The following is a 21,731-nucleotide window of genomic DNA, read 5'->3' on the forward strand; positions in this document are numbered from 1 at the left end:
CTGTAGGTTGCTGTAGGCTGCGTAGAAGCTGTGGGCTGTGTAAAAGAGGCTGAAAAATCTGTTTGTTTTATACTTTAACTAGTAAGCTAATGTTGGTTTAGTTTTGGAAGCTCTGCTGCACCTAACTGATGGGGTGCTGAACATTTAAGTGGTCATCTGTGTCATCTGCAGCATTTGAGTTGTATTCATATTAGAAACAAAATCTGAAGATATTAAATAGACTAAGTATATGTTATTTTCCTTTTATCAAGTATAATTGCTTCTCCGATAACTAAATCCAACAGTTTCACCAAATGCCTATGTATATTTTTTCCATAAGATCGGAAATTGTAATACAAGCAAAAGTATATTTTTAAATCGGGGATCTAGAGGCCATAAATGTCTTTTAGGTCTTCCCAAAGCTTGACCTTTGATCCTTTGTATCCATAGTTCTATACTTGGGGGGTTTTGCCCTTTCCTGACTCTTTCTGTAATGAACAGCTCATGCTTAATAGTATAGAATTAAATCTTTTTTTTTTAAGGTGAAAATGAAATAAATTTTTTAAAGTAAAGAAAGCTTAATGGTATATCCATTATTATACAAATCAGAAAAAGGGAAGAAATGTAACGGTAATTCCATCTTTACTTCTTCCTTCCAGTCATTAGAAGTGATATATTAGAAAGGACTCGAATATTTCCGTGTTCTGTCCTAAATGTTAACATATTTTAAGTAATTAATACACTGGAGTTTCATTTAAATTTTTCCAGTTTATAATAGGTTATAATCCAGTATTATAAAAAGTGAATACAGCTTATAAAGGAAATCAAAGTGCATTTTTTACCAAAGCAACCTTGATGAAATATACAGATTATGCTTAGTTCTCATAATGAATATACAAAGTACATCGTCTTACTGTTAAAAAAAGCAAAAACACACAAAACACACAAAAAACCCAGAAACAAATTCTGGCAGAAGAAAGGTAAAATTAGTTACTGCTGCCAGAGACTTGTCAGATAAAGGTATTGCAGGCAGCCACAGGCCACATTTACTCCATTTATGGAGGTCTGTGCACACAAAAATGCTGCTTCAGAATACTAAGCAATAAATTCATTTTTATGCTAAGAAATCCATTGCTCAAGCCAAGTAACTTGCTGGATAACTATGTTAATAAGAGAGAGACATCAGAAGGAAACTAATTCTTCCCATTACCTTCAAAAGGGCATGGAATGGAAGCAAAATTGTTCTGCAGCAGCTAATACAGTACCAAGTCTGCCTCATTGTCATCACAAGCAGGAGAAGCCCACTCAGTTTAAGTAGGCAGTCATGTGCACACTTCTGTCTGCTGCGGATTTCCCTTTCAAATTATAACACTGGAAGAAGGACCTGAAATATGGGATCAATGATCCCTGGCATAGATGTGGTTTTGAGTTGGTTATTGGTTTTACTGTGATCAAAGCAGACTGGATTTTATTCAAATACTATGGCAAAGTGGACAATGATCTAATTTAGCTCAGGTGGTCTTCTTGATTGAGTTTGAAACATTAAATTGGCAAAGTGATAGTGTTTTATGCTCACTTTGTTTGGGACAATAGCAAATTTGGGCCAATGCAAGTAATTAAATTGAAATTCTTTCCTGGGAAATTGTTATCTGTATATTCACTTTTTTCAGTCTTCACTAATGGATCCCTGTAATATAGATGATAATTTTTGTTTATGGGTGTTTTTTTGAGGGGAGGGGGCAATACGGGAGTGTTTTGTTAGTGGTTTTTGAGTATCAACACAACAGATTAATTAAAATGAACAATGACTGGCTTTCTATTTGCAAGATTTTATTTAGTGCTGTTGTATTATCTAGATTAGAGTGTCATCAACTCTGGTTTTATCATCTGAATAGTCTGCATTCTTACATAGCTCTTCTCTTGCACATACATACACACCATCCCCCCCTTGTTTTTAAATTGGCAGTCCTGGAATTAAAAAAAAAAAAGTGATAACCTCAAGAATAGCATGTATCCCCTCTAACTGTAGTCTCATGTTGAGCATGGAAGATGCACATCTGAGTGTCTAACAACCAGCTGTTCCCCCCTTCACCTGTCCCCAGGCTGGTCTGCAAGCTCCTTCCACTTCCCTTCTGTTAGCTCAGGTGCTTATCTGACCCAGGGAGTCAATTAAGTTTGCTAAACTGGCAAAAAAAAACTAGCTAAAAGGAAGAGGATTCTGCAGGGTTACTGAGCTGAATTGGTTTACAGAGGCACAAGTGAACAATCAGATCTTCCCAATTATCCCATTGTGAGGAGAGAAGGAAAAAGAATAATGCACCCTCCGTAAATGCTGAATATCCTCCTCCTTGCAATCAGTAGATGATGTTGGTTTTGGTGATCTTTTTAAAGAATCTCAGTGAAGATAATTTTCAAACACTGGTATCTGAAAACAGCTGTTCTCAGCAGCACTTGTCTATATAACCTCTACACCAGGATGACAATGTGCTTACTGTCACATGGCATTGGAATTTAAGACCTGATTTTCCTCCCTAATGACAGCTTTGATCTTCTGCCACTCAGCCTCCACTGAAAACACTCCTGAGGTAACTTCTGCACCCATTGTTGTTCGAGTGTATAAAATGGGGGGTTAAAAGCTGTAGATTTCTCATGTTATGACTACCCATATGAGGGAGGCACCCTAAGGAAATAGTTGTACCTTTGTAACCTTATAAGTCACTTCTTTCAAGAGCTGCCAATAAAAACCTATTATGTAATCTCAAAAGAATAAAAATTTACAATGCGTAAAACAATAATTCTAAATAAGTTAGCACTAAAGTTGATGTTAACCTGTTGAAGTTAACTAAACATCAGTAAGACTGAAGTATAAATTCATGAGGAAATGATAATGCTGCAAGTTTCGTAACTTATTATCATAGAAAATATTCTATGACCATTGTTTTGCTTTAGACAGCAGAGCTGTAAAAATAATGTCACTTTAGATTGTGATCCTTTTAACATTTACCAGAAGAGAAACACCTTTATGAAACACCGCATCTGTATATTTCTCTTCCACTCTCATTATTTACAAGTCTTGTCTCTAATATTTAACTTAAGTGAATGAGTCATCATGATAAAGTTCTGTCATTTAAAAAAGATAACATTTATGAGTTTATATATTATTTTTTAAAAAAAATTATTAGGAGGGAAATAATGACTGAATGTGCCAAAGACAAATATCAGGCAATGGAACTGGGCTTAAGGAGAGGTTGAAGAGGAAGGTGCTTAAGAAATAAGCCTGTGAGTCATTTAATCTTTCTCTTTCTTATCTGGAACAGAATGAGGAGGGTAACTGTATTTCACAGGACTGGTCTGAGGATAAATATAAATGACAGGGTTGTCAGGCATGGTATTAATAAGAATGTAAATAGAATGAAGAATATCAATGTAAATTGTCTTAGAATCAGAAAAGAAAAAATCAAACTCTGAGGCTGGAGAAAATAACAGCATTAGTGAACTTTTAATTTAGCTTTGCTCTATAAACAAGTTTGTACTACATATTTCTTCATGTATTTTTAACCTGATCACAACCTAAACACATACTCATTGAAACGTTACAGTATCGAACATCATCAACAAACACATCAAACACTCTAAATTTTCATTTTAAAATGATGGTTTCAATGCCAATGCATCTTCAGAGCTTTGTCTAGTTTATGGTTGTTATTTATATCTTTGTGCAATGGTATAACTATTATTTTCAACTTGTGAAGTATGGGAAATTCAGAGAGACACTAGTGGAGGCTGCTGACCCAATGATTATATGAAATATTTAGTTAAAATATATGTCTTTTGGGCTCCATTTCAGCACTGCAATTTACTTAATATGACAAAGCTCTTTTATGTTGTAATTCTGCCTAAATGTATTTGGGTCAAGTCAATACCTGGAGAAGGAAATTCCAGAGTTCATCCATAGATGATCCCATGTCATGACACACTGATCTCTTAGTACATTTTCTTCTGTTTCCAAGTTATGTATAAGCTCAGGTACTGAGGTTCTGAATACATATGATCATTCATGAAGTCATGCACTTTATGTAAGCTAAAGTATAGCCTCAGGTCAGTTATTCATGCAAATACTTAGCTCAATATTGTTCTGTATTTCCCATCTGAAACTACTGTGTGATGTTGCTGTATAATATTTATTTAGAAACTTTATAACCCTGTAAAAAGCTGGCTGCTTTATTGCAATACATAGTTGGTGAATTGTTTACTTGGTTCTCACAGGTGTTGTGAAGCTTATTTCAATTACTGCTTCTAGAGGTCTTTGAAAGTTACAGGTTAAAGCTGAAATAGCCTTGCAGCACTTTTGGCAGGAGAGGACTTCTAGACAAGTAAAGCTCACCCTTCTTTGCGGTGGAAACCGATAATAGAAAATCGGGAGTATTCCACTGCAGGATCTGTCTATCCACTGGCAAGCCATGACCATCTGTAAATATTGCCAAGATTAACCACAAAATCAAGAATGTGACTTCTTCTCCCCTGGCTCCCCCAAGTCAGAATCTGTGTACTTTTAGGTTTGAGTTTTGTAAACCCAGTTCCCATAAGTATCAGTAATTTTCCATAGGGTTCTTGGTTCATTAAGCACATAATGACATTTTTCCTGAATATGATTTTTCTCTGAGAATTTTTTTGAGAATTTTTCCAGGCTCTTTGTTAGTCCCTGGGCTCAGAAAACTGTGTGTACTTGGATGAAGCAAATCCTAGAGTTGGGTCACAAGTCTAATCCCGACATTCACCACTTCAGAAGAAAGTAGGGGGTTTGTGAAAATTCAGATTTGGTTTCGGTGGCAGTTAATGATTCCTCCAACTGGAGCTGTTTTATTTCTTAATCTGATTTGAAAGAAAATATTTTCTTGAATGTAGACTTATTTCACTGGCATTTTTTGAGAAACATAGACATTCACAGACATTCAAATACTGCAGCAGCATTCAAAAACTATGCAGCAGATGCCATTCACTTCCTAAAAGAAAATACTTCATCCCGCCATGAAAGCTGAACTTCCATGGCCTCTGCCTATTCCTTTCCTACCAAGTCAACATCTTTTTTACTCATCTCTTCCTCCATCAGCTGAAGGAGTCTACTGTCTCCTATAGGGCACCTTGCAGGCAGTGAGAGGATGAGGTGTAAAGCCCTGCTTCTTCAGGGGACGCTGCAGGTGGTGGTTGTTGCTGGATGTTTGCTGTGTGTTTGAATGAAACTGCAGTACAGGGAAAGTCTTTACTGTGGTAATGAAGGGTTAGTGCAGCTGCTCGTACGCAGTGGGGGAACAGAGCTATTCATCATGTCAGAAACACTGCAGACAACATAAAGGTTTGTGGAGTGTGTAGGTAAGTGCCGTGGGTAGGTGCGAGAGCAGAGCTGGCAAGTCCTTGCATAAGAGTGTATCAGATATTTTGGTAGTTGGTGATGTAATTTAAATGCCCTTTTGCCATTTGAAAACTATTCACTAGAGCTTGCACTGGAGTTTTGAATGTTTTTGAACTGGTTGTAGTCATGAGGGCTCTCATTCAGAGCATGGTGGGAAAAATCCAATTCCTCCCTTGCCTGACACAATTTTGAAATCTCTCTTATCCCTAGCCATTGGGCTGGACGATCTTGAAAGCAAAAAGTCCCTCTCCTAGGGACTAAAACCCATGTACCTCACTACATGGATGTGCATCCTAACCTAGAAATTACTCTCATTCTTTCCTTCTTAAAAATTTCTGGAATATTTTGTATAATGTTATAATTTTCTTCTAGCTTCCTGTCTATTGTGCTACCTAAAACTCAGATTGAAATCTGCCTTCCTCTTAATATAAAGTAGGAGCTAAACCAAAATTTGTAATAAAAGCTTCACAGAGGTGTCTTATAACAGAGAGAGTATGGTTTCTTGTCTGCCAGGAGCCTGCTCCATCCTATGAATCCATTCTGAAGCTGTATACATGAATCCTATGAACACTGTTTTCCCTGTTCTGTTCACCTCATTTATATGTTTGCATGCAAGTATGCTGTATTGTGAACATTTCAGCAGCTAGGGTCTGGTTAGTTTGTTTAAATGCAACAGGACAAAGATGTTTGCATAGTAAGGTATCTGAAGATGCAAACCCTCCTGAGAATTTAGCACGTAGGTGCTTTAAAAATCCATGTAGCCACCTACCTACATTTCTAGGAACTTTTAAAAGAGCTAGGTACATATTCTTAGAAGTCAGGTATCATTTATTTCAACTTGACAAAGTTGCATTTGAATATAAGTAGATTTGAAGGTTGGTGACATAAGCACATTTGTAATTTTTTTTTTTTTGCTTTTCTTGTACTTTGCAGAATATTGCATGTTTACATAGTTATCAAAGCAGTTGGAGAGACACTGTCAAACTGAAATTAATATTTGTTTCTAGAAAATGCAGAAAGTGAAGAGCCAAAGAACTTTCCCTGAACAAAATTGATGACTTGATTAGCAGTCTTATTTGCTAAAAGCCATGGGTGATATGAGCGATAAATTAGGAATGGTTGCTGTAATTATATGGTAGTTGTTGCATGCCTGACTGAACCCTATTTGGCTATTCCCAGCCCTCCCCTTAACTAAACTATGAGAAGCATTTAATATGGGAGGGAACTTTTCTTTGGCATGGTGTACATTTAAAACAACTTGCTTGTATAACTGTGCTGGTAGGTTTATGTCATCAAAGTCTCTTTGATGGACTTTGGAGCAGGAGCTCCAAAGTGGAGCAGGTTATGTTGACTTAAGTATTACTAGAAAAGTAATTCTCAAGCCAGTTCTCCAATGGGCTTAATTTATTATTAATCTCATATCTGTTATTTTGAGAAAACTGTTTCTTGTAAACTAAAGTAGCCTACAGAGCTCCTATTATTATTAGCAAAAATAATAGCTGATGAAGCCACCCAGTGCTCTCAGGAGACAGGTATTATTATAATAATTATACTAATGAATAAAATGAGGCACAGAAAGATTAAGGCCAAATTCAGCTGTGTATGAATTACCCAAGGTCATAGAGTAATCAGCTGTACACTGGGAATAGCACAGCAACAAAACAACAAAACAAATCCTGAATCATAGTCAACTACTTATTCACAGAAGAATTAACTTCTGAAAAAGTTATTTTTCACATGGTTTTCATCAGTCTTTTGAACTATAATATCATTCTGTGTCTCCTGTCAAGCAAGGCCTTCCTCTGTTTTAGCAACTCTGTTCAGGAGTTCTTTGTATCACCCAAGGGAATAGTTAAGGCTTTGTCTCTGATTAATAAGAAACATCTTTATCAATGATTTACAGAGGGGCACAGTGCTTTTCAGAGAATAGGAGAATCATAAAAAGTAATAATCTGAGAGGGGATCAAAAACTCTCATAATAGTCCTAAAGTTACTCTGTAAATCCCTCCTGTGCTTTTTCTGCTTTGGCTCATCAGGTACCTGTTGGTAGGACAAAAATTAGGTGAAGTTCACCCTTTGTCTTCATTTTGCTTTTTTTCTCTGCTTCCAGTCCTTTTTATAAAGATGACAGATTTTCTAACATGAAAATTATTTATAATAATTTCTCTGATTATGTTTAGACTGAAGACAACAGATATTTAGTATCTAAAAAATTTTTTAGATAAATCTAAAAAGTGCCAGGGCACTTTTCCAAGTACAAGCTGTCTTTTGACATGTATTAATCTCAAAGTCTGTCTGGATAGGGGTTGTTTATGTTCCTTTTTTCTCTCAGCCTTGGGTTGTTGTTCTTATGTTACTGATATCCCATATGATGCCAGCCATGCTAACAGTTTTTGTTTATCAGCTGTGCAGGAATCTGGTTCAGGAGAAATGTAAGACAGTAGTACAGACAGTACAGACCCTGTACTGTTGATTTGACATTATTTCACTTACTACAGTAGCTATATTGTATAAAGATGTGCAGCTACTACAGTAAGCAAAACTATGTCAGGTTAGTGCACTGGCACAACACATCTCATTAGCTCTCAGATTTTCAAACCCATTGACTACAGGATCAGAAAAATTGGCATTGGAAGGGACTGCTGGTGGTCAGCTCACCTAATCTTCTGTTCAAAGCAGGGATTGCATCTAAACTAGGTCATGTTACCCAGGGTCTAGTCAAGTTTTGAATACCTCCAAGGATGTAGATTATGGGCACCCATTCCAGTGCTGGGCTGCTCTCATTGTGAAGAATTTTTCCTTAAAGCTGTCTCGAATTTCCCTTGGCACAGCCTGTGACTGTTGCCCCTTGCCCTTTCACTGTGCATCTCTGGTAACAGTCTTCTCTACAACACACCTTTAAGAAGAGAGAGAGAAACTGGAGTTAGATACGTCTTAGCCTTCTCTTTCTCATGCTGAATAAATATTAGACACTTAATCCAGCATCACTGCTCATATTCTGCATCTTAGAAGTTCTCTGCCAGGCTCTCTCCAGTTTGACATTTCTCTTGTGCCAGGGCCCAAACCTGAAGACTCTGTGATTACAGCTGAACTTCCAGATGTGGTTTCACAAATGCCAAACAGTGGAGAAATGTGACTTCCTCCGATGGTCATGCTTTTGCTAACGTGGTCCACTATGTGGTTAACCTCCATCACTGCACACGTACACTGATCATTCATGTTATCACCAGAGCGACTACTAGGTCCTTTTGGCAGAGCTTTTACCTAGCAAGTCAGTCCCCAGGCTGTACTCATGCACTGAGTTGCCCTGACCTAGTTGCAGCATTAACATCTGTCATTGCTGAACTTCATGAGATTTCTGTCAGCCCTTTCCTCTGCTTTGCTGAGGTCCCTCTGAATGGAAGCCCTCCCATATGGGTATTTGACTGCTCCCCCTAGTTTGATGTCATCCCCAAATTTGCTAAGGGTGCATTCTGTCCCACTGCCCATGTTGATGATGAAGATGTTAAAAAGTATTGGAGTACTGACCCCTCTAAACTGCAGGAACAGGTTTTTCAAAAATCTTTCAGTTCTGCAGTATTCAGCAGCAAAGGGCTTAATGAAGATTTTCCATGCTGTGGTAGAAGCATACATCGCTTTGTTACTTATGACTGTCTCAGGGTAAAAGCTGCTAGTCTCATCACATATTCAGTCTGTCAGATTCCATTTCCATAAAGGTAACTGCCAGGCAAGATTCATATGGATTCATATGGCTGGCTGTTGAATGCATATCTCTACAGTGTCTGTGATTCAAAATCCATTGACAAATCAGCATAGGTTCTTGTTTATAAAATGAAAGAACTTGTGGTCTCTTTATTATTCTTAATCATTTCCTTGTAAGACACAGTGGCAAAAGTTGCAATTGCTACTAGCTGAGAGATTTCGTAAAATCATTTGTAAAATGATAGCATTTCTGTAATGTTTCCCACATATTGTTCAGTGATCACCTTTACATACATTTTCTATTACATGAAGAAAAAAAGTGATAGAGTTGCAGATTTCCATGGCAACAGGTATAATTCTATTTCCTTTGTTTCGTGAAGCTGGAACTTACCAGCACAGAGGCAAAGGATTGTTCTGTTAAATGGCAACCATGGATTTCAAAAGGCTTGATTTATACAGCATGTGGTCATGCATCTACAACCTCTACTACAGGAAGCAACTTTTGCCAGCGGAAAAAAACCACCTGAGTTATTCTCTGAAAATGAAATGAAATGGAGAAAGGTTGCCATTTGTAGGATTTATTAAGTATGTTGAAAGATACAGCAATTTACAAACACTTCTCTGTTTCCCCCTCTCCAAATTGGGTTCCTGATTTGCAGCTATTTTTGCTACATTAGTAAAGTAGCATCAGTAAGGAAGCAAAAATTTCACTAGCTTCTTTTATATGAAGAAATTTGGACTGTGATTTGGAGAGTCTTGTCTCTCAATTTAAGTTGTTTCTGGACCCCAAAAAATATTTCCAAAGATACATTATATATATTTGTTTAGAAGTGTGTGCATTGCTTTTGAATGATTGCAAGTTTAAAACTGAGCAATGTCAGGAATTCTCTGACTGTATCTATCTATGTACACAATCATGATGTGATCCCCATGTATAAGAGCACACAGAGTGGAAAAGATAGCCCTTTATTTTTATATACCAGCTTCTCAGTTGATTTTAAATCTGTAAAAGCCCGCTAAAGGCAATGGAGCTACTAAAGTAAATATTAAGTGAAATATGAATAAATTACTTTAAATTAAACTAATATGTTCATTTGCGTGTTCATATGCACAGGCATATTTTTTTAGCCCCCCTACAAAAACATAGTATATTTCAAAGCTAAAACTTAATAATTTACGTTCATGTACATTCATGTGCATTACACATGTATAACTAGCCCCAGTATGTATGATTCAAGATTCATTTGTAAAGTTTAAAAGTGACTAGTTAAAAGGAAGCAAATGTGTTCTTTTGGAAGGTATCGAAGAGTCATCTAAGAAGGCTTTACTACATGATAGTAATTTTTATGTGTTCTGGGTTTGCTATTTTTTTCTTTTTAATTGAAATTTCTTTGTATGACATATAAAACTAACTTCTGAAAATGTCAGACAGTAGACGTCAGCAAGACTATGTGTGTTACTGAATACTAGAGTCATGCGCTGATAAGCTTAATAAGGAATACTCATGAAAGGTTATTGATGATTATTGTTTCAGCAAGTATTCAGAAAATTGTCTTCCTGTCATTTTATTAAAGTTCATTGGTACCAGTAATTTCTATATACTGAAATGAAGTAGCTAAAGGAAATGTGATTTCCACAAATATGTGTAACTGGAAACTACTGATCTGTTTTAGATGATAGAAGAAAAACTTCATAAGAAAGCTTGTGAGGTCCAAGGCATTTGCTTTATCAGAAAGAATGAAACTCACATAACTGTGCAGTGAACACTCTTAATACAGATTCTAGCATTTTTTTGCCAAAATACATATGTAAGCCTTAGAATTCCAATTTTTCAGCCCCGAACTTACTCAGATAAGGTTCTCCCAACTGGGGACATTCTGAGTTCATCCTTATTTCACCTTTCTTGACACATACTAGAGAGAGTTTTTGAAGTCTGTTCTCCACTGAGGGACATTTTTTCATGCTATGACTTTTACCATACCAGCTCTAAAACTGTCCAAATCATCTTCTATGAAGTCAGAAAGGCTGTCCTTCCATACTCTCAAGTAAAATATTGAGGACTTCAAGTGTCCCAAATACCTCTTTAAGGTATGTCATATCTTTTGGCAAGCAATACCATGAAAAAACTCACATACTTTGAAATCTTCTCCAAAGCATATCAGGTTGAGGTCAGACACAAGTAGCTTTGTCAGAGAGAAGGATACCCAGCAAAGCAAGGAGAGTAAAAAGCAGACAAAGGAAGGAGGACAAGACTTTGTAAGTTGCCACAGATGGCAAGCCTCACTATTTTTAACTTTGGCTTGACACACCTCATGAGAAAGAACCTTCTGGAATACCATAAATTTCAGGTTGAATGCCCCAGAAAACACTTACTCCTGGTGAAGCGTACCAGCCTTTGTGGACAGTCTCTTTCTTTGACCTCTCCAACTGATGCATTTCAGTTCGTTCTTTCCCACCCCAATTTACTTATCTTTACATTGTTCAGAAGATAGATTGCCTCAACCGGCTGGCAAGAGTCTTCCTAATACAGCCCAGGATACTGGTTGCCACCTTTGCCATGAGGGCATTCTTGCTGGCTCATGTTCAGCTTGGTGTCCACCAGGACGCCCAAGTCCTTTTCTGAAAAGCTGCTTTCCATCTAGGTGGCCCCCAGCACGTACTGGTGCCTGAGGTTGTTCCTCCCCAGGTGCAGGGGAAGAGTTTGTACTTCCCCTTGTTGAACTGCATGAAGTTCCTGTCAGCCCATTTCTTCAGCCTGTTGAGGTCCCTCTGAACAGCAGCACGACCCTCTGGCATATCAGCCACTCCTCCCAGTTTTGTAACATAAGTATATCTGCTGAGGGTGCACTCTGCCCCATTATGCAGATGATTAATGAAGACGTTGAACAGGACTGGACCCAGTATTGACCCGTGGAGTATACTGCTAGTTACTGGCCTCCAACTAGATTTCATGCCACTGATCACCACCCTCTCAGCCCATCCATTCAGCCAGTTTTCAGTCCACCTCACTGAAATAGGCTGCTCATGCAGCCCACACTTCATCAGCTTTTCCATTAGGATCTTATGGGAGACAGTGTCAAAAGCCTTCCTGAAGTCAAAGTAGACAGTATCCACTGCTCTCCCCTCATCTACCAAGCCAGACATTTCATCATAGAGGAATATCAGATTGACCAAGCGTGTCTTCCTTTTGGTGAATCTATGCTGACTAATCCTGATGACTTTCTTATCCTTCATGTGCCTGGAAATTATTTCCAGGATTAGCTGCTCTATCATGTTCCCAGGGACCGAGGTGAAGCTGACCAGCCTGTAGTTCCCTGGGTCGTCCTTCTTGCCCTTCTTGAAGATAGCAGTGTCATTGGCTTTCCTCCTGTCCTCAGGCACATCTCCCTGTCAAAATGTTTTTGCAAACCAAATAATATCTCCTGTACTCTAATGACTACTATTAACTCCTTAATTTAGTGAAGACCAAAACTCCTCCTAGGCCTCCCATCATTGACTTGTATTTTGTATCACCTACTAGCAAACACTCATAATGATGCACATAATTCACTGCTTGTGTTTGAAATGAGACAAAGCTATAAACGAACATTTCAGTGATGAACTGCTTCAGATGAATGACCCCTAGAACATATCTTTGAAGGTTAAGCTAATAACCTAGAGTTTAAGCTGATCTATATCAGTGCATTCTATGCCACCTGCCTTCACTTTAAGCATTCATGAGTCAACATGATGAACTGTTCTAGGGCTGTGATTCATTTCCATTTTGATTTGAATAAAATAGGTGGGGATGTGGTGTTATTTTGGATTTTGCTGTTTGGTTTTATGTGTTTTTTTGCTCTGATCCTCCCCCTTTCTCATCTGGAAATAGCCATACCTTTAAACAAGTTTATCAGTGTTGAGCACCTTCGAAAATCCTAGATTTTTACTTTTAAAACCTGAAGACTTTGCCCTGGGTGATGCTGCTTAGAGAAATTATTTTATAGTTCCACACAGTCTTATCCCTAAGCTGTGTATTTTCAGGTCAGCAAATATCTATCTAAAAAATCTTTTCCTTCATGTCGTCCAGCACCTCTCTTTCATAAAAGCTCACATTTTATGGTAACAGAAAAGACAATCATTATCTGCAAATAATGTCTGTATGATACTGGATTCTCTATCATATATATATGTACTTATTGAAGAAATTAGCTTAACCTGCTAGCAATTTCTCCTATGTGTTAGAGACTCCTACCATTTAATTTCTACTAAGAAAACAAACTAAGTTTGTTTCTACTAAGATCTACTGCATAGTCAAGCTTGAAATAGCCTCAGCTCTGTTCATGTCAGCATCATCTCCCAGGTTATTAGTGAATAATCTTATGCAATGAAAAATGGATAAAGTATTTCATATACTGCCTATATATAATACAATGGCTCAAGCCTTGTAAAGGTGTAAGAACCTGACCTTCGGCCCTCACAGTAATTAGTATAGTTTCCATAGACAGGAAACTTCTTTCATGAAAGTAACAAAAACACAATTTTGTGACAGAATATCAGTGAAGACACACACCCTACTGACGTTCAACAACTATAATCCCAATGCACTGTAAAATCCAGCTACTTTTCTCCCAACATTAATCCATTTTGTCAGACAGCAAAGTGATCTATTATGAGCTTCTTTCAGAGAAAAGAAAAAAAAAAAGAAAAAAACCCAACACACTTCTGCCAGAAAAGGAGCAAAATGTCCCAATTCTCTCTTTATAGTGTGGCCAAGGAGATTAGAAAAAAAATGTCAGTCCCATTGAATCTTGCTTCAGAATGCTTTTCTTTTGCCATTGCTTTATTATTCATACATAATATTATTTCACCGCCAAAGAATAATCATCATCCACCTTGGCACTGCAAAGCGGTGTTATTATTTTGAGATTTTTTCCTCCATAATTGATTAAGAAACTCTCTAAAAGGTCATAACAAGGTTAGAATAGCTACTGAAAACCTAAATGCTAGAAATATATTATAAAGGCTGAAATCACTGAAATTACTTTCACAGCTAGCTTTTCTATAAGTCTTTTCAGAAGACTTATGAGGTCATATATTGGTGGTTTTTTTGCCAATATTGTGTATTCTGTCAGGAACAGCAAGCTGGATAAAGATGTAAAAATAAACATAAAGCAGTGCATAGCAAATAAATAGTATGCTGATACTTACAAGTGCTTATATTAATAGTAGGCACCTTTAAGTAATGAACACAGTCCAAATAACACATGACTATTTTCTAAGCAAGCTAAATGATTGTGAACAAAGGGTTATGGGGAAATTGTAACCAGAGAGTAATTATTAGTAAGACATCACTAAAGGGAAGAATATTCTCATTGGACTTTCAAAGGAATATATCCTCCATCCTGCCTCATTAAGTGTTTTCACAGAAGTTCTGGATCAAGGCACAATCTAATTATTGGACTCCTGGATCTTACAGTTATAAAAAAATATGGAAGTGGATAAATGAAGAGACAGAATTCAAATTACAAGTTGGAAAAATTGTTTGGAACAGCAGAATAAAATTCAACAGAAACATGAGCAAAACACTGTGCTTAAGAAGGAATAATCTGCTTGAAAGAAGTGAATGGGAACTGCTTTTTATACAACAAGACTATGTGTCATAGTACACAAGTTGAACATGGGACAATAGTATCTGCTTTTGAAAAAAAGGCAAACATGACACCTTTTTCTTGGTCATTACTGAAAACTCTTTCTTTTTTAAGAATACTTCTTCCCTCTTGTTTTTTTTTCTAACTCAGCTGGTAGCTGAGCTGGTACATCAGCTGATGCTACCTTCTAGATTGTGTGATCGTTAAACTCTAGTAATTTGCCAATGTGGATACCAACGAAATGAGTCTGTGCTATTCCACTGTGAGCTAAAGGACACTTGAGAAGTGAAATATATTTCTTGACCCCTCTTCCTCTTCAAGGCATCAGAACCTTGCAACACAAAGCAACCTTCTTTAGAGTTATAAAGAAAAAAAATCTAAATAGTGATATTTAAATCATATTTCCAGACTACAATTCTCGTTAGTCTTCTGTGACCTAGTTCTCTTGCTCTTTTTATAAAAACTCTGATGAGAATGTGAAATGAGCTGGGTTTTTTTATCCATAATAAACTAACCTATTTCCAGAGCATATCTGTAAAAAACAAACTGTCTTTATTGCATGCTAAAAAATGGAACAAACTGTATATTGTTCAGTTCTTCTCCCCAAGCCAAATGTATTTTCTGTCACCTTCAATGTTTTGACTTTTTTAAAGCAAAAAGAAAATGAGAGAATAATATGCTAAACAGATCAAAGCTCAGAACCCTAATACATTTAACAGGCTCCATTCTTGGAATTGTATTCATTATTGATATCAGATTAACAAACCTATTTAAGTAAATGGAGATGGCCTATGGGAATTAAAAGAAAATTTAGCCTTTAAGCCTTGTCTCATGAAAGAACAATAATGAAAAATATGGGGAACTACTTACAGTGACACAGTAATAGATTTTTTTTTTTTAATTTCTATTTTAATCAAATAGTCCTCTAAGTATTGTAAGGTTGTCGCTGGCAATGCAAAGTCTTCATATAACTTAATATTTGGGATATTTTGGATTTGGATATTGGATTTGGATACAGGAAAGAAATGCAACATTCACTGTGTGAAAGGTATCTCATCAAAGAAAGGCTCTGGAAGAAACTGTAGGAAACTTAACTACTAGGTATTTCATGTCAGATAACAAAAAAGTTTCAGTGATGGATTTTTTTTATATTCCCACCAAAAAATCCCTGAGTTGATGTGGTTTTGAGGTATGCATTTCTACTTTTCTTTTCACCCAAGTTCTAATTACATCATCATTTTCTCCCTCTTAAGCTGGGAGAAAAAGTCTGGATTATGTTTTCATTTCCTGAAGTCTCATCAGATCTGAGAAATATTTGTAGCAAAATCATTCTAGATGCGTGTTTTATTTAATGCTACATCAATATATTATAGATGTTTAATTTGGTGTACTGCTTTTACTTTCCTCTATATTTCTATACCTAGATACCAAAGATTAAGGTCAGTTCACAGATGCAAGACTGCAAAAAAACCTTCGGTGAAATCATAGAATAGTTTGTGTTGAAAGGGACCCTTAAAGGTCATCTAGTCCAACTGTCTTGCAATAAGCAGGGACATCTTCAACTAGATCAGGTTGCTCAGAGCCCTGTCCAACCTGGCCTTGAATGTTTCCAGCGATGGGGCTTCTGCAACCTTTCCGGGCAACCTGTGCCAGTGTTTCACTGCCCTCATTGTAAAAAATTTCTTCCTTATGTCTAGTCTGAATCTACCATCTTTTAATTTAAAACCATTACCCCTTGCCCTATCGCTACAGACCCTATTAAAAAGTCTGTCCCCATCTTTCTTATAAGCCCTCTTTAAGTATTGAAAAGCTGCGATAAGATCTTCCCAGAGCCTTGTCTTCCTCCAGGCCGAACAACCCCAGCTCTCTCAACCTGTCCGCATAGGAGAGGTCTTCCATTCCCCTGCTCATTTTTGTGGCCCTCCTCTGGACCCGCTCCAACAGGTCCGTGTCTTTCCTGAACTGAGGACTCCAGAGCTGGATGCAGTACTCCAGGTGGGGTCTCACAAGAGCAGGGTAGAGGGGCAGAATTACCTCAAATTCATTCCCAGATCAAAGTGTGTATTTCTTCTGTGTGTGCTACCTCTGCCGTTATGGGCCCTTTCTGTACGGTTGATGGTAATGCATCTGAGCCTGTTTTGTCAGCTCCTGAGGAAAACGTGCCAGTGTTGGAAGCAACAGCTGAACATTGGCATCTTACCTAAGAAGGGGTCCATACTCAAGAGACATTGATTTAATTTTGTAAGTGGTAAATACTCTTAAGGAGATAGGTGAAATAATTTTTAAATATATTTTTTGAATTGTTATATTTATGTTAAATTAAGGACAGAAATATATCTGTGCAAGAAACTGATGGTCTACATGTTTCAAGAAAAGAATAAAAACAGAAAGTCGTTTACTTGATTTTCCATAGTGAAATGTTCTCTGTTTGATTTAGCTGATTCAGGAAAGGGTAGAGGAGAAGTCAGTCATTTTTTTCTGAGGCATAGTAAAAAGACAAAAGGGAAGAGTATCTAGGACAAAGTCTCTGAACTTATCCAGAATGGTCTCTTCAACTGGTCTGGAATACCAGAAATGTCAAGCCTGAGCCACTAATTATTTAATAAGTAAACAGTTCTTGTTCATCTTCCCTGATTTACAAATTGTTTGTTTGTTTTGTTTTTCTTTTTTAACATTGTTAACTACCAGAAGTTCATTTACAGTTGGGAAAAAGGGATTATGAAACAGCAGATCTCTGTACATTAAATTCTAGTTTAATCTGTAATAATTTATATAGCAAAAAGCTATTTAACAGTATATGAACAATTTATTATATGGATGTTTATATGCCTGTTTTCTTCATCTTGGCTTCATCTTGGCTTCATCTTGGCTTCATCTTGGAAGTTGTTCTTTAATTAGAGAATCTGAGGAAACAAAGTACTGTGAATGCTCACAATGCGATCTTCTGCACTAGAGCAGTTCTTACCTTAATTTATAATGAGAATGGATTTGTTTTTTATTCTTTCAAAGCTTTAATGTGTGCATATAAAGTTTTTCTGCATCAGTGTTGGTCAGATCAGGCAGGAACTAATCACCTCAGATCAGGAATAATTAGATAACTTTAACCACTTCAATTCAGTCCATGGATTTAGCTTTGAGATAATGAACCATAGTCAAAGTGGTTCCGTTCACTGGAATTATTTATTTCAGAATGCATACTAATAAAAAATTTTGCCTTTTGCCTCAAGACTATAATTTACCTTTTGGGTGAATAAATTATGAATAAGTCATCTGTGTATTGAAGTTACATGATTTTATTTATTTTTCTTACTCAAGAAAGTTACCCTTGTTACACTTGCTATACTAACATGGTAAAATAACTTAGATGGTTTGTTATTGCCCTGATCTCCACAATAAAGGAAATTCTTTGTATCAATAAACTTTAAATTCTCAAGTCTCCCTAAAAATAGAATTCCTGTGATAAGGATTTTGAACTTTTTTTAATGGAGGAAATGTTTCTGCAAGCTCTTTACTTCATATCAAATAGCTTCCAGTGATGATCTGCACCACTGACAAATGAAATATAATATTTGGCTATAAATGGGCAGAAAAGACATTAGCTGTAGACAGGGAGTAATTTTGATGACAACTGTCAAGAAAACAACAACAGAAATAATTACAATAGATTGATCAGAAGCAAAATATCTGTCACACATCAGTGTGTGTTAATACTAAAAAATTAAATAATTGTAGATCTTTGGGTGGATACTGTCTCTAAAAGGTTGGGTTTTTTTATTACAGAATAACACGAGTTTTTACAGATAAAAATGGCTTTTTAAATTTGGCATTATGATTCTGAATGAGTAATCCCTAGGAGTTAATTATTAGCCTGCAGTAAATGATCCAGACCTTGAATACCTTCTGCTCCGTAGCTGGACTCTCTGAAAATGTGGGTTTCTAGGCATACCCCTTCAGAGTACCACCCTCACCATCCTGGTACCACTCCTGAAATTAAGAGCTTTTCCACTCTAAATCTTCACACATAATTGATCCTTCATTGTTGATCCTTCCAGACATCCCCTGAAGCAATTACATGCACCACAGCATCATTGTGATTTGTTAGAACCTGTAAATTGCTGATAGCATTTTGTATTCTGTAAAGCCGGAGATACAAAAATTTTGCAGATACACTCTCTTTTCTTCTAGACAGAGAAAGCATAAGTTATACAGGTACATCCAAAGAGATGGTCAGGATGAACAATCCTCCCTGATTCTTTTTTTTCTATAGCCTAGTCTTGTCTTTCACTCACATCTATAGTGCATTGGAGACAGAGCTCTCTTTGAGAAGTTTACATGTCTCCTGTCAGGTTTCTGTGCCGTAGCTCTTGTACACATGGACACTTATCATGCAATTCACAGTTTCGGTTACATCAAGTCCCCCAGACTGAGAAAATTTGGTCTTGAGGCTGTGGCCTGCTACTAGTGATGAGATGCCTCCACCTGAATGGAGAATTAGGAGATTAATGACTCTTCATTGCGAATTCTCTGCTCAGATTCTCTCTTAGCATCTTTCTGAGTATTCAATCCAATATGCAGGTTAAATGACCAAAAAGAAATGTGATTGTAAAGGGGTTTAAGATTTCAGGCATAAGCTAATCCATCATTATTGTAAAGTTAAAGAAAAAAAATAACGAAATCCTGGCACCAACAAGAATAGCTGTAGATAAATAGGGACATATTCCTATGTCCTAATATTAACCTGTGCTAATAAACCTATATACCCAAATACCCTTTTGCAGCTTTCTCCTGAGCATTCACGGTGCTGACGCTTACAACACAGTTTAAATGATAGTATAAAACCTGTGGTAATTCAGGAAATAGTATCTTCATAACAACATCAGTTCAATTTACAGTTTTGAGATTATCTATCAAGTATGGTTATGTGTGATTTTCCATTTATGTTTGCTTTGGTTTTTAGCTCCAGACCAGTCTGTCTGAACCCATGACATTATCCAAGTCGATCTCACTTCCTCGTAGTGCATATTGGCATCATATCACTCGGCAGAACAGCGTTGGAGAAATCTACAGTTTACAAGGCAAGTTCCTTATAAGTAAATGCCATGTCCATTAGCTTCTTTCCATTTGACCAGAATTCACGCAAATTGCTTTTTATTTGCACTGGTTGTTTTCTCTTCATTTCATTTTATCAATTGTCAGGAACCTCAGCAGGATTCCCAAATTTACATGAAACAGGTTTCTTTTAGTCATTTTGTAAACTAATGCTGAAAATTATTCCCAGAATCACTACATAAAGCTGGACAATTTGGCTCAATGTAGCTTCTCAGTAGCTAATGAATGTCAGGTTGTTCTAGTATTTTCTTCCAATAAGATTATGTATGTATTTGGGCAAACTCAGGGTGCCCAATTAAATCTACATAAAGTGGCTATATGAGTTGCAAGATTAAAACAAAATAATTCTAGGAATAAAAGCTATTCTTGGTGAATTTGCTTGGTGAATCATATATATGAACTGTTGATTTGACTAACTTACAGGCCTTCTGTATATACATATCATCTTTTTCTGTCTCCAGTTCTCTTTCATATGTTTAGATTCTAAGTTTCTGCTTAAGACTTTAAATGCTATAATTAACATAACTTGATGACGACGATGATGATTCACTGCTCATAAGCTGAAATTGATTTTTATCTTTTAGAAAACTGAAATTATTGTTACATTTAAAATGTAGACCTTGGTTAATAGTATTGTTTTCATTTTTAAGAAATAACAACCTATCATAAACATATTCCTCTGTATTACTTGGAAAGGGCTTAAGGATTTCACTTCACTTATCTCTTAATAATCCGTTTGCATAAGCAATTTATATTTAGATAGGAAGTTAGCAACTGCTCGCACACAAGAGTACCCAATGCAAGAAAACACAGTACACATTTTCATGAAAATAAGTGAAATGTAGTATATATAGGAAAGACATGGTGTTTTGTTTTGTAAATTATCACATAAATTAAAATCAGCAGGTGAGCTGTGAATTCAGTGGGTGACTCACTAAAGGGTACAACATTTGTTTTCTGTCATGCCCCATACAACAAAGACAAAGTGAATTTCTAATCATGGTTATAGTCTTACAGTTAAATAGCAATAATGGAAAAAAGAAAATAACCTTCCAGAAGCTGTTTGTGAAAAAAGTTGTTCTTGTAGATCACCTTAAAAATATTCATCACATCACTGATATTTTTTCACGAACACAATAAGAATGCAAAAAAAAAAAAAAGTTTATTTGTAGAGATGTTAGAGTTCCTCTTCTTATGTTCTTGATGGATCTTTCCTTTGGCAAAAAGATAGTAAACGTATTATGATATACATGAAGTGAGATAAATGTATGGAACATTGTTAATTCTCTGCAATCTTTTGTTTCTTATAAATGGCCTTTGCAATAAAGGAAAGCAAAACTTGATATATCAAGTAATAGTTTAATATCTATACCAACTAGCTTTGCAGGACGCAACATATTGGAAGTGTATTATTAAAAATGCAAAAATTTTACTTTTTGGAAGTATGCAGATTTTATTCACACTTCCACTGAAACCTGGCACTAATAAATATTTCAGAACTTAAGATTTTCATTTCTCTTACCTGTACTATCATGACTGAAACTTGAGAAGGAGTAGTTGATTTCAGGAGAGACTACTTCAGTTTTACCAGTGGGCTAAGAAATGCATCCAGAGGAAAATTTTGCCTCCCTCTGGTTGCAAAACTTTTACATGCAAGAATATTATTGATATGTGTAATGTAGATCTCTTTGAACTTTCTGCTGCAATAACTAATTAAATGCAGTGTATTTGTACAGAAGCTGAAGGGAGCGCAAAGTACACCTTTCCTTCCTAATACCTGTTCATGCTGATAGTCTTTGCACAGCAGAGACCTACCAGTTGTCAAAGCATCAGCCCACAGATGCTTCACAGATGTGGGTGGAAGGTGGGTAGTTAGGAAGCAGATTGTGAGCATCACTTCAACC

The 21,731-nt window shown here is 36.5% G+C and overlaps 1 protein-coding gene across 1 annotated transcript in view; it reads left to right on the top strand.

The window, feature by feature from the left end:
• Positions 1 to 21,731, top strand: part of DOK6 (docking protein 6) — a 263,651-nt gene that overhangs the window by 190,921 nt on the left and 50,999 nt on the right. The window contains exon 7 of the mRNA XM_072851317.1: positions 19,676 to 19,793. Within this exon, the coding sequence (XP_072707418.1) occupies positions 19,676 to 19,793 (118 nt within the window). The remainder of the gene's footprint in view (positions 1 to 19,675; positions 19,794 to 21,731) is intronic.

Source organism: Ciconia boyciana, chromosome 2 (genome assembly GCF_034638445.1).
Source record: "Ciconia boyciana chromosome 2, ASM3463844v1, whole genome shotgun sequence".
In the NCBI taxonomy this organism is placed as follows: Eukaryota; Metazoa; Chordata; class Aves; order Ciconiiformes; family Ciconiidae; genus Ciconia; species Ciconia boyciana.